This window comes from Saccostrea cucullata, unplaced genomic scaffold, assembly GCF_032062105.1.
Source record: "Saccostrea cucullata isolate Sc308-1 unplaced genomic scaffold, CSIRO_AGI_Scuc_v1 ctg23, whole genome shotgun sequence".
NCBI classification, from domain to species: Eukaryota; Metazoa; Mollusca; class Bivalvia; order Ostreida; family Ostreidae; genus Saccostrea; species Saccostrea cuccullata.
Genome location: NW_026932470.1, coordinates 391,293 through 404,146, shown reverse-complemented (window position 1 = coordinate 404,146; position 12,854 = coordinate 391,293). Strand labels below are relative to the sequence as shown.

Here is a 12,854-nt window from a genome sequence, read left to right as displayed (position 1 = left end):
TTCTCCTTGATGACTGTAGAGTGGTACAGTGTTAAAAGATTGAGATATTGTATACAGGGTTATTTTCGCCCCTTGCTATTTTCGCCCTTTTGCACTTGCAAACAGTTTTGCCCCATTTTAAATTTTCCCAATCATACTTCTGTTTAAGAAATTATGCTGTTTTCTTTGAATTCGCTCTGTTTTAATTCGCTCAACCGTGAAGAGGGCGAAAGGGGCAAAAATTAAATGGGGGCCAAAAATTTCCCTGATACAGTAGACATGCTGGCATTGTCTTGGTAAATATATTCAGTATAAAAGTAGAGGCCCACACGTACAATATACTCTTTAGGAATAAAACATGTTGCAATATTAGTTATCCAGGTTCAGTCAAGGGTATACAGGGATTTACATCAGGTTTTATTCCATACACCCTGAGGCCGAAGGTAGTTTGGAATACAATCTGGGGTAAATCCTGGTACACCCTTGATTGGACCTGGATAATGAATTTATTTCCTATGTGCCCATAAAAATTCTTTGTAAACGTCAGAGTCTAATTAACTGTGTCTCAATTTATGGATAAGATAACTACATATTACAATGCATCGTGACATCATGTTATTTGGTTTTAGTCAGAGAGAATGTATGCATTGTGACGTCATGTTCTATTTACCCCCAGCTCAACTCGGGCCTGGGGGCCATAAAACTTTCCTATGAGCTCTGGCACTTTTGATCTCAGTCTCACTCTGTTCCAAAGGAATTAATAATGGAAAAGTTAGACTGAGATCAAAAGTGAGTTGTTAAGTTTTATGGCCCCCAGGCCGGGTGCACAGAAAATTACACCCAAGGTAAATATTTTTTTATAACGAAGCTTCACCATCTGTACAGGGCCCAAGGCCATCAACTAAAAGAACATATTTTCATGATGCATGCACATTGAAATTCACTGTACATATTAGACATGTAAGAAATCCAAATAAAAACATTCTGGAAAACACAGAAAGTAAGAATCTGTGTTAACAGAAGGATGAATCCAATGACTAGTTTTCCGCCAAAGTTCTACTGTGTTTTGGTTTTTGATCTTGATGAGCAGTGTTGCTGTGGTTACTAAGAATAGCAATTTCTGTAAAGTTCTTTTGAAAGCTATGCCTCCTACAGTTTTAGTCTGATTGCAATTTTTCCATGAAAAGAGACTAAATCAAGGATCGTTTTCCTAGTTGCATTTATTGCTGACTACAAGTTTCAAGCTAATTCGCATTCTTCCTTTGTTATAAAACAAAACCAGTAGAGCTACAGTCTTCACAGTCTTCTGTTTCAAAAGTTAACATTCATGTTTTCACATGTATAAATATTTAGTAAAAGTTGTGTTTTTATGCCCCCCGTAGCGAAGAGTCGTGGTATATAGTTTTTTCCCTGTCCTTCCATCTTTCTGGACAGATTTTTTTCTTGGCCTACTGTTGAAAAACTTTAACATTGTCCATAACTTTTGAACAGTTGGTACTAGGGTTGCCATATTTTTTGCATGTATATTTCTGTGTACAATTAATTATAACCTTGACCTAGGAATTTTACGCACTTTAAGAAAACATTAAATTGACAGTAATTTTTGAGAGGGTTGTGCCTGGGCTTTCATATTTACCAGGTATATCCATTAACACAACTTCTTTTGGGTAGCAATCATTTTTTTATCTCTTGTCCTTTTAGTTTTATCCACCTTTAAAAAAATCTTGAATCTTGGCCATAACTTTCGAAAAGTGTTAGAAAAAGTATTAGACTACGGATTTCAGATTTCTCATGTATATTCCATGTGACAAGACCTTCCTTTTGATACCAACAATTTTGACCTTGATCTTGGTCTACATTTCTTTTAGTACTTTGTAACATTTTTGTTCTCTGACCTTGGAGTTTGACTTGCATTTTGAGAAACTTGAATCTTCGCCATAAGCTGTCATACAGGGGAATCAGTTTTTCACATACACATATTGCTTACTTGAAAAATAAACCCTTTTACACGTATTACTAGTATTGTGAAGTGTTATTTCACAAATTAAAGGTATATATGTCATTATATGGCGTATCTGAGCTATGAAAAAAAAAAATACCCCCCCCCCCCCCCCCCCCCAAAAAAAAAAACGAGATCAAAATGTATATTTTATTAAGGACATTGGCAACGTTTCTGGTTTTCGTATAGAATTTTTCAAGATTTTTTGAACAGGTTTAATGGTACCAAACATGTTCAATTCAGGTCCTTTTTACCCATCAAGCCAGCCTTCCTTTAACGATTTTTTCAAATCAATGTTTTTACAATTTTCAATGCATTTCCTATGTAAAATGTTGATAAAATGGGCCTATATTATTTTTAACCATACGTTTTCTCTAAAACCCATTTATTTCATAAGGTTTATACATAAAACACATTGTTGAAACCTTATTTCCGATGACATGCATATAATTTGGCTGAAAATGCGAATATTGAAACAAAACACAGAAATACCAGCACTGTTCTTTAATTTTGAGTTACTTCCCTTTACTGTAATAACATCTAATCAATATTCATAATGATCAAGAGAGTGGTTGTTTGTTTCTATTCTATAATTTACTTAATTGGAAACGAACTGTCAAAAAACATTTTTGCAAGGATTTATAGTAACTTTTTAATGGTGCATCATTCACATAACCTATGGAATCGTTCTCATTCGGTCCACCTAGCTATCAACACTTTCAGCATAATTATTTCACACCTTTGCACTTCCCAGAAATCATTTACCTATTCTAAATGACGACCTGTTAACTGTCTGCCCTCTCAACACAATGTAAACAAACCCATCGTTGCTTTTCTTTTATTACTGTAGAGTTGAATACATCCGATAAAAAAACACATGTGCTTTTGTTTACCTCTCAGTCTGTTACATATGCTTTCTTTGTTTTCAACGCCTAGAGAATTCCATACGGGAGATCACTCTCAATGACTTTTTTTCATAAGAAACCTGGGTATAAACCATTTTTCTCCGAAAACCCTTCGTTGCCAATGACCTTAAGATGATATTTGCTATACGTCCAAATTAATTGTTTCCCCGATTTTGAACTTAAATATCCCCTCGTTTCTATTGGTCAAATTGACTTTAATGTGTCTGATATTTTTATCCGAGTTGGAAATAAATCGGCAATATGTTTTAAATCTCGGATATCTATCAAACGCGATTGATTTAAACTGTGAAAAGGAGTATTCCACTTAAGTATAGTAGTGTGGTCCCTTTTTACACCCCTGGTTTACTGGATAGATAGTAACAATGGGTATTTTGTTTGATTTCATTGAGTATAACAAAGTATTTCTAATACAATCATAGTGCATTCATAATGAACTGTTAAACATATCAAAAAATATGCCGGAACTTTTCCCCTCCATCAGACAACGGTTTTTCTGTTACATGTAAATGGGCGGAGACATTTAGATTAGATACTATAAAATGAATATCCGTGATATATAATATTTTCCTTTCAAAGACGAGTTGTATGTTCAAGATTCAGAATCAACAACAAATACAATTTTCTATTCACAAAACGCTAGCAATGTGAATGAACCACTATAACAAGATTAACCAAACACGTCCATATGCTGACCGATACATGATCGACTGAGTACATTTCAACTGAGTGCTTGCTAGCACGTTTACCGTGGGCATTTACCTGTATAACGACACAAATCCACGTGGCTTGTTGTGATTCGAAACAGGATATAAAGAGGTTAATCGCATGTAAATGAAGACAGCGAAGAGGTTCAAATTCACAATACTTTTAATTAGAAAACATAGGGCACAAAGTTGTTCAACAAAGATATTTTTACTCAATCTTTACACATATAATATACACATTATATATCAAACTCAACTCTGAACAAATCTGTGCTCGATGTTTACGAAAGCTTGAAAGTGTGTACCTGTCAGTGATTTCTTTTGATATTCATGAAAATCAAAGGACCCTAACTTCAAAACGCAGCTTCGTATGCTGTGTATATCTATTATTTGACATTTTTAGATGAAGATTCAAATAATAAAGACATTACTTATTAACAATATCTAATTTTTAAAGCCTTTTATAAATGTTCGAAATTTCACGAGTAACCGGGGACCACAGATAAGACTTAAATGAGACTTGTCCTTTACAGGCTATAGCTATCTTTATATGAAGTAATAAAACTAATAAAAGATCTTTTCTGAGTGTGTCTGAACTTATCAAAAATACGCCATAAATGACTTTAACACCAAAGATTTTTTGAAGAGGGAGGGGCACATGTTTTACAGACAAGTGCAAAAATTGACCATTTTAACCAATTTCTATTAGATGCAGCCTAAGACATAGCATTTTTTTTTAAATCTTAACAATACTTGAGGCGGGATTGTTTAACATGCACCTTACAAGTTTTTATAGTCTAGATTTGTAGATTATGTATTAAAATGGAATGCATTTGTTGTTTTGACATTGACGATTCATATTTCCCGCTATCGTGACTCTCTAGTAGTAGGAGGCGAAAAGTTGGAGGCATCGACTTCCGTTACTATGATTGTTTTCAGTTTTGTTTTTATGTAGGTGCTTGTTTGTACACATTGCAAGCACATGCCGATCAGTCGGCGTTTTATTAAGGACATATCGAATGTCATTCACGATGGGTCGCATAGGAAATGTAGAGCATGTAAAAAACAGACAGGGAACCATAAAAAGCACGAACTCTTATCACATCCTGGATATAGAGATAGATGGCAACATTAATGCATGCTCTAGCAATATTTGTGATGTGTCGGATAGAGACATACAACTCTACAAATATACAGACATTCCAGATTTCTTACAGGGAAATCCTTATGTTACTCAGGGTTACAGGGTGATGCTTCCATTTAGTCTATGTTTGAAAAGGTATCTAATAATGAATTGCTATAATATTATCATAATGTATTATTATATATTATATCATCATAATGTATCAAAAAATGAAATATTATCTCTGCAAATTCTTTTTGTTGCAATAAATATTAATAGAGCATATTTTCAATTATTGCAAAATGTTTATCTATTTCATGTATTTTAATGTCTTTTTTATCAGTATATTTGTTTGGAGCAATGAGACTCTGAACATCTGGACCCACCTCCTAGGTTTCCTGGTGTTCCTGCTACTGATGCTGTATGACAACCTGATAGTTCTACCTCGAACCAACAGTTTCTTATCAGATTATGTGGTGGTTACGCTTGGTTTATTATGCTACCAGGTAAGATTGTGCGCAGTTATAATACCCCCAGGTTATATTATGTGTTGGTTATGCTTGATATACTATGCTATCAAATAAGTTGATATAATATGTACCCAATCGACTTTCTGTAGCTGTTGATTTCTACTCATAATGATGTGTCTCCTTTTCTGAAAATACTGATATGTACCGGTATACTAAGTGTAACTGTAAAATCATTAAAAGATACCTCTAGTCCATTGATGAATTTTCCATGTCAATTTATGTTTTGTAGATATGCATGCTGTGTTCGGTAGGTTTTCACATGTTCTGTTGCCACTCAGAGCGAGCCAGTCGTCGATGGTTAGCTGTGGATCTGACAGGGATATCACTGGGTGTTATTGGCTGCTATTTACCAGCAGTTCATTATGCATTTTATTGTTTGTCTGTAAGTCATAAGTTTTATTAATGAATTTGTAAGATTTTTAGACTAATAATACTTAAAAGTGAACAACACACAATCATATTAATTCTACCAGTAGCACCAGGATTATGGATATAATTTAGTGTCATAATAACTGATTACATCATAGAGATACTGAGATAGAATATCAGATTATTTAGTAATCAAGAAATCTCTTCTTGTCCAGTTGGCAGTGAAAATAGACTTGATTAGAGATGGAATAATTAATGGAGTTCCTTATAAACCATTTCAACACAAGCCTCTAAATGGATTTTACTGATAATTTACTAAATTCAGTTTACACTGGTCATTAGCTTTTTAACATAAACATCATGTCTCATAATCAAGATCACAGTGTATTCAGTCATTTTAGAAATGTTTTTGAAGTCCTTGGACTTAATAAATTTGCATTTTTTCAGGTGTGGAGAGACATTTATTTTATCATCATCACCATTTTAACAGTTAGCACCATAGTGATACAACTCCATCAGAAATTCTTCTCACATGGCTGGTTTAGGTATAGAATCCTCATCTACGTGTTCCTGGTTGGGTACGGTGTTCTACCCACAATGCACTGGATTTATCTCAATGGAGGACTACAAGCTGAAATAGTACAGGTAAGGGCATTCTCTGATTCCACACTGTAAGAATGAAAAAAATCACAAAATTTAGTGCATTGGAGAGAGATTGACTTAAATATTACAAATCTCTTAATTTTTAAAGATTCAAAATGGCTCATTATTTTTGGGGACTACTGTAAAATCACATATTTTCATGGGGGCAAATAAATTTTACATTTTGTGGCGGGCATGAATCCATGTGTCTCTTTATACCTTGAAAACAACAAAATATTACCCCCCTCGAAAATTAGTGATTTCACAGTATATGTACTGTGTGTATGTTAATGATGAAGATTATCCTTCATTATGCAGTGGTTATGATAAGATAAATATTATATTTAATGAAAATAAATATTAGGGTAAAAAAATCTTTCTGTTGTGAAATTTTGTACTATATGATACATTGACTTATCAGAATAAATCAATAATGTCTCAACCCTAAAAATGCTAAAATACATGTATGTATTATCAAACAGCGTACTGAATGCAATTTATTTTTTTTCTTCAGATGTTTGTTCCAAAAGTGATGACCATATATTTTACCGGAATTTTAGCCTTAGTGTTTTATTTAAGTAAATTTCCAGAAAGATTTTTACCAGGTAATTAAAAAAAAATCTTAGTCTGTTTTAATTTTACTTAATTTCTTTTTATAGTTTGAATGTCCTTAATCTCTGTCTGTTTTATTTGTAGGTACCTTTGATTATATTGGATCTAGTCATCAGTGGTGGCACATAATTGTTGTGGGGGCTTTTCTGTACTGGCATTACGCTGGACAGGAAATCTTACTTTACAGACAAAGTCACCAGTGTCTCGTTTAATCTCTATTATACATATGTACTGTGATACTCTGTGCAATGTTTTGTTAGTGTATAAGTGAAATAAATATTTAATCTCTGAGCAAGTGTCAATTCTTAAATAAGTGTATCTGAGTATAATCTCCAGTACTTAAGGACCCAAGATGTATCAGCTGACAATGTTTGATGAATCTAAGCCAATTTAATATCTGAAATATTTAAATTTACCCATGAAATTCCAAAAGTACTTTTTGGTTGAAACTTTTCACATTTTCATCTTCTTAAGAACCACTGGGCCAATTTTAACCAAATTTTCCACAAAGTATCCTTTGGTAAAGGGGATTCAAGTTTGTACAAATGAAGGCCACACCCTTTTTCACGGGGAGATAATTATGAATCGGTGAAAATTTAATGGCATCTTTTAAATCTTCTTAAAAACCACAGGGCCAGGAAAGGTGAAACTCATGCGGAAGCATCCTCGGGTAGTGTAGATTCAAGTTTGTTCAAATCATGACCCGCAAGGGTAGGGCGGGGCCACAATGGGCGATTTTAAGTTTTACGTAGGATTACTGGTAGATTGGCAAATTCTTTTAAACTCTTCTTCTCATGAACAGCAAAGCCATGATTATCATACTTATATGGAAGCTTAAGTAGTGTAGATTCAAGTTTGTTCAAATCATAACCCCTGGGGGTGGGATGAGGCTACAGTGGGGGATCAAAGTTTTACACGTCACAGGTGGTGAAAAATCAGGTCTCAACCGGGACTTGAATCCAGGGCCTCTGGCGTACAGTGCCAGTGCTCTAACCACTGAGTATCTGCAGAACTGTAGCTCTCCCAAAAATATTTTGACAGACCAGAGAGCTACAGTGCCACCCATTGAAAAAACTGTATATTTATTGCGCACAAAAAGTTGAGCTTGGTTATGGATTAATTCTTCCAGATTCTTACCTCAACTGCAAAAAAATGAGATTTCAAAAATTCCGTACTCCTCTATCAAATACTTTTGAAGTTGACATCTACATGAAGTGTATTGGGCCGAACTATCTTGCAATCCAAAATGGCAGTATAAATATACGAAATTGTTGATGATCTCGATTTCAGGGCCAGGAGGGCTATTAACAATTATACAGTATGTTTTGTTGTGGAAACAGTGAAAAAATGTGTTAGGAACACATGGTTAGTAATATTTTGAGATGATAATTTTAAAAACATTGAGAAATAAATCGATAAACAGCGCACTTTTTTGTGCACAATAAATATACAGTTTTTTCAATGGGTGGCAATGTAGCTCTCCGGTCTGTCAAAATATTTTTTTGGAGAGCTACAGATCTGCAGCTAACCACTGAGATATTGAGACCCAATATATTGACTGACTTTCACACACCTTTGAACCCAGTGACACACACAAGTTCAAGGTCACTGACTAAAATGTAAAACTTGTATGACCCACAATCATTTAGTCAAACTTAAAAATCATGTTTAAATTCATATCCTGGAATGGAGAAACATTGAAAACCTATGCTTGACACAAAGATTTCTTAAGATCTGAGACTGCATCATGACTTTGATGAAAGCTATGGTAAGATAGTCAACCTAAGATTACTGGCAAATACAGTAATTCATGTTTGATCTAAAACTCTGTTACGGAGAAATATTGCAAGATGATAAATAAGAGATGGTTTATGATTGAGGTTTTATCATTATCATTACAACGTTAACCAAAGAACAGGCCTAACCACATACAGAATTCAAGGTCAAATTCAAAGTCTCTGGCAGAGAAATTGTAAAATTAATGTCTGGCCCATAATTTTCTTATGGTGAAACAATGGAAATTTATACCTCAAAGAAAGATTATTTATGACCTGAGTGTGTGCAATGACAATCCAAAGTCATTAAATTATGTTAAAATATTGATACAATCAACACTGAATCTCAAAGTAAGCAAGAAAAGAAAACCAGAATACTCTGTATTAAACTTTGAAACAAAATTTATTATCAAGAATAGTGACCTAAAGAGATGACAAACAGTTTTCAGCACTAATCTGTTATTACTGGCATCTAGTCAGTCATTAGATCAGAGAATGTAAACACTGTATGAGTTATATGAACCCTACACATTATTTAGGGTCTTCCATCAGAAATTGTTCCTCTTTCTGAAACTGTAGATTAAGATTTTCCCATCTCTGGCTTATTTCTTTAGGAGGGAAGAATTCCCACTCATTGTTGAATCGGTTCCCGAGCTGCCATTTTGGGTACCTATCGAAGCCGTGGGAATATCCTGGGAACCACCTGATTCCCTTGTGGCGCCCCTCAGACAAGGCCGATTTCTCATCATTTCTTGTGGCCTCCGGGAAGTAGTAACACAGCATCTCCTTAGACATGTGTTCCATGGGAGGTAAGCTGTTAATGGACTTCATCTGTGAAGGGAAAAAAGTGGAATAAATGTAAGACGATGAACTATTATTTTCATTATGTTAAGAAAAGAAATTACAGAAGAATGCTAAACAGGGATTTTAAATACTCTGCAATAACCCTATGTTGCATTTTAACATCTGTAAAATTACCATTTTGTGTAAAGTTCAAGTAAAAACCTAGCACTACATGTTTTGTGTTGTGTCTGTAGCATCTTCATGTCAGATTGTCTGCTATGACAAATGAGTACAACATCTCAAATAAAATTCAAAAAAGAAAAGAAAATGAAAATGAAAATGACTCCTTACTTTCAGTTCATTCTCAAAGATGACAAGGTCCATTTCCTCAACCATATCTTCACCACTCTTTGTCTAGGAATAAAGTAATTCTATGATTACAACAAATGAACAAAAGGCTTGTGATTTGGGAAATTGGCAATGTTAAAAAAGGTCAACTCTCTGAAGATTGAAGATCAAAAACTAGCAATTCTTTAATCTAACCAGACTACCCAAGTAAATCTTTTTAATGATTTAAATTCCTTGAGGATAATTTTTTACCAAGTAATTAAAACCTTTTTCTAAAATTTAGTATATATGTACACACTCTATTTTTCCCTAAATATGTAAACCTATTGATGTCCACTTAAAAAAAATTTTTCCATCAAGCAAAGTTACATGTTACAATAATTAACCACAGAACTACATTACAGCTTGAGTTCACTAGTAAATTTTATGAATAATACTGCAGATATATGAATGCTACTCATCAAGTGGATGATAACTGAATTTACTTTACATACTCTTTAAGATCTATAATGAGTTGTCCATTGTATAGATGTCTGTGAAGTATTTCTGTTTAGAATACTTATAGTGGAATTATCATCGTTCATTGTGGGACCAATGTTCCCCGGAATAACATGGCTCACCCTTATAAACAAATTTACATCCCCACAAATATAACCTTTATCAATGTTTTGGTTCATTGCATCTTATATGAGACTCAACCATGAAATTCTTTCCTCATGAACCATGAAAGATTTGGTTTCCTCTGAATAGTACTGCCCCCAACCACCCCACAAAGTGAATTCCACAAAACTGGGTCCCCAGCATGCCTTAGTCTAACATACCTATAATGTACACGTATAATGATGGCATTGTTTTAGCTGCTGTGAATCCTTTTTGTTTTACTTACAACTTGCTTCTTCTCCTGCTCCAGATTTGCCTTCTTGTTTTCAGGATCACTTGGGTAGGGCACAGTGGTGGAGGTGTACTGCAATCACAGAGAATTCACTTGATGATGAGATGATATCTATTTGGTATATTACTTATCATGTCTTTAAGTAATAAACATTTAACATAATTAAAACAAACATTTTAAATTTTTTAAAAAGTATCAAATCACAACTTACGAATTTCTCTAGTTTTTCAACAAAAGCTTTGTCAGGTATTCTGGTCTTGTAATACTCAAAATCCACAGGTGGCTTGCTATCATGTTTATTTGTTAACCTAAAAGAGCACAAGATAAATATCACAAAAAAGAAAACACTTTCAAACTAAAATGAAAATGAAAAGGTCCATGGGCCAAAATGCTCACAGGAATATTCTTGAACCTGCATTCAGAGAAGTGTATTTAAAAAGAAATATTAATTCAAATTTTATCCCTTATTATAGTTTTGTCTAAAGTCTAAAATTGTGACTTAAACAAACTAAATCTTCCCAACTCAAGAAATCTTGGATATTAATGTCATCAATGATGGCCAAATGGTTGTTCAGAAGGAGACATTTAAATCACCCCACCCTATGTTTGCTCTTCTTTGATTAGTTGAATTAAGTTTTCATTGGAAGGTGGCATGACTCTACATTAAAGAATTTTCACCACTGTTTCCTCTTTACCCAAGGATGCTCTCTGTATCAAATTTGGCTAAAACTTGCATACTGGTTCTAGATGGGGACAAAATGTGTTTAATTTACAGGTGAATGGACAGATCTATACTTGGCAGAATTAGAAAATTCTGTAAGTCAACCTCACTTACAATGTTCAGTTTTTTTTTAGGCCATTCAATATAAATGAAAAAAGTCATTATTTTCAGAGTAAAAAAAAAAAAAAAGTTGGATTTGTGTCAATTTTAATTTCAATTTGATAGGACTTCATGAATATGCCAATATACTTTCATTGTACTGTTCATACTTTATTTATGGTAATGCAACTTACATACAGTATGACGTCATGTGACAGTAGAGTCTAGTACCAAATGTCACATGCATTTTGCAGAGTCTGTTTAAATTTAAACTGAAATTACTGAATTATCTATCTGTTCTTGCCCTAGTGGATGCACTGTCAATAATTTTTTATTGATGTCTCTGAATGATCCTCTTGCAAATATGTCACTTTAGCAGAAGTCTCTCTGTGTATATTTCTAAGTACTAGTATACAAAGAATGGCATCATGGGCTAGGTGATTTTAAGGGTGGGCAAGTGAAATTTTATCAACCACTTGCCCATTGACAAGTAACTTAAAAAAATTTTGAATCCATATTTAAGTCACAAAAATAAAGCTCGACATATGGCATGATATGGGCTTGCATTAATTGATCTACTCAGTACATGTATATGTCTTCATATTTTTTAAATGTATATAAATATATACAGTTTTAGTTTATGGTCATGTTGGTGGGGCAAGCAAAACGTAGGAGAAATTTGACCATGCACTCGCCCTTGGACAAGTGCCTAAAAATCTATTTGTCAGCCCTTGGGCATTAATGTCAACATGATAGTAAGTATAGTAGAAAAACACAACAAGTGAAAGTATTATACTGTATTCCATTTCATCAGTGGGTCCTATTCTGATAATACTGAGCCTTTCCTTCCAACCCGAATTTCCTCAAAATATTTTGTGTTTCAATTCTTATCGAATAAAACCTTATTACATCACAATTTTCTTTATTTGCTTTCAATTTGCATCTTTTTTATCAACCACTTCTGTAATTTTCTATAACAGTTAAAGATTTATGGCAAATATTCTATGCTTACGCTCCGGATAATCCTTGGTTAATCAACGCTAGCTCTTTAGCTTTCGGTGCTACCTCTGCTGGAAAATTTTTCATAAATTCTGCAACATTTAAACTTGATTTTGATATTCTGGAGCAACGAAGAACTTCAAAGAACCTCATTTTTGAGAGTTCTTTGGTGGTTGTCCACTTCTTCGGCAACGGAGGACGTCAAAGTCTCTGCAACGTTTGGTCACAAAATTTAAATAACTCGTTCGTAAGCTAGTTCGACTTTTGGGAACCGACAGAGGAGAGTTAACTATAATTGTCCCCCGGTTTCGCGAAAGCGAGGGGACATTAAATCTAATTTGTCTGTCCGTCTG

At 34.0% G+C, this 12,854-nt stretch overlaps 2 protein-coding genes across 2 annotated transcripts; one reads left to right on the top strand and one right to left on the bottom strand.

Moving 5' to 3' along the window:
* The first annotated feature begins 4,500 nt into the window (after window positions 1-4,500).
* Window positions 4,501-7,175, top strand: LOC134235217 (progestin and adipoQ receptor family member 3-like). Its single transcript, XM_062717354.1, has 6 exons — window positions 4,501-4,887; window positions 5,075-5,237; window positions 5,491-5,643; window positions 6,078-6,275; window positions 6,787-6,877; window positions 6,969-7,175. Exons 1-6 carry the CDS (start codon window positions 4,628-4,630, stop codon window positions 7,094-7,096), a joined length of 993 nt encoding a protein of 330 aa, XP_062573338.1. The 5' UTR covers window positions 4,501-4,627; the 3' UTR covers window positions 7,097-7,175.
* Window positions 7,176-9,043: 1,868 nt separating this feature from the next.
* Window positions 9,044-12,718, bottom strand: LOC134235203 (ATP synthase subunit d, mitochondrial-like). The gene is made up of 5 exons (XM_062717333.1): window positions 12,515-12,718; window positions 10,894-10,990; window positions 10,677-10,754; window positions 9,794-9,856; window positions 9,044-9,490 (listed from the first exon to the last, which is right to left on the bottom strand). Exons 1-5 carry the CDS (start codon window positions 12,652-12,654, stop codon window positions 9,191-9,193), a joined length of 678 nt encoding a protein of 225 aa, XP_062573317.1. The 5' UTR covers window positions 12,655-12,718; the 3' UTR covers window positions 9,044-9,190.
* Between the last annotated feature and the right edge of the window lie 136 nt (window positions 12,719-12,854).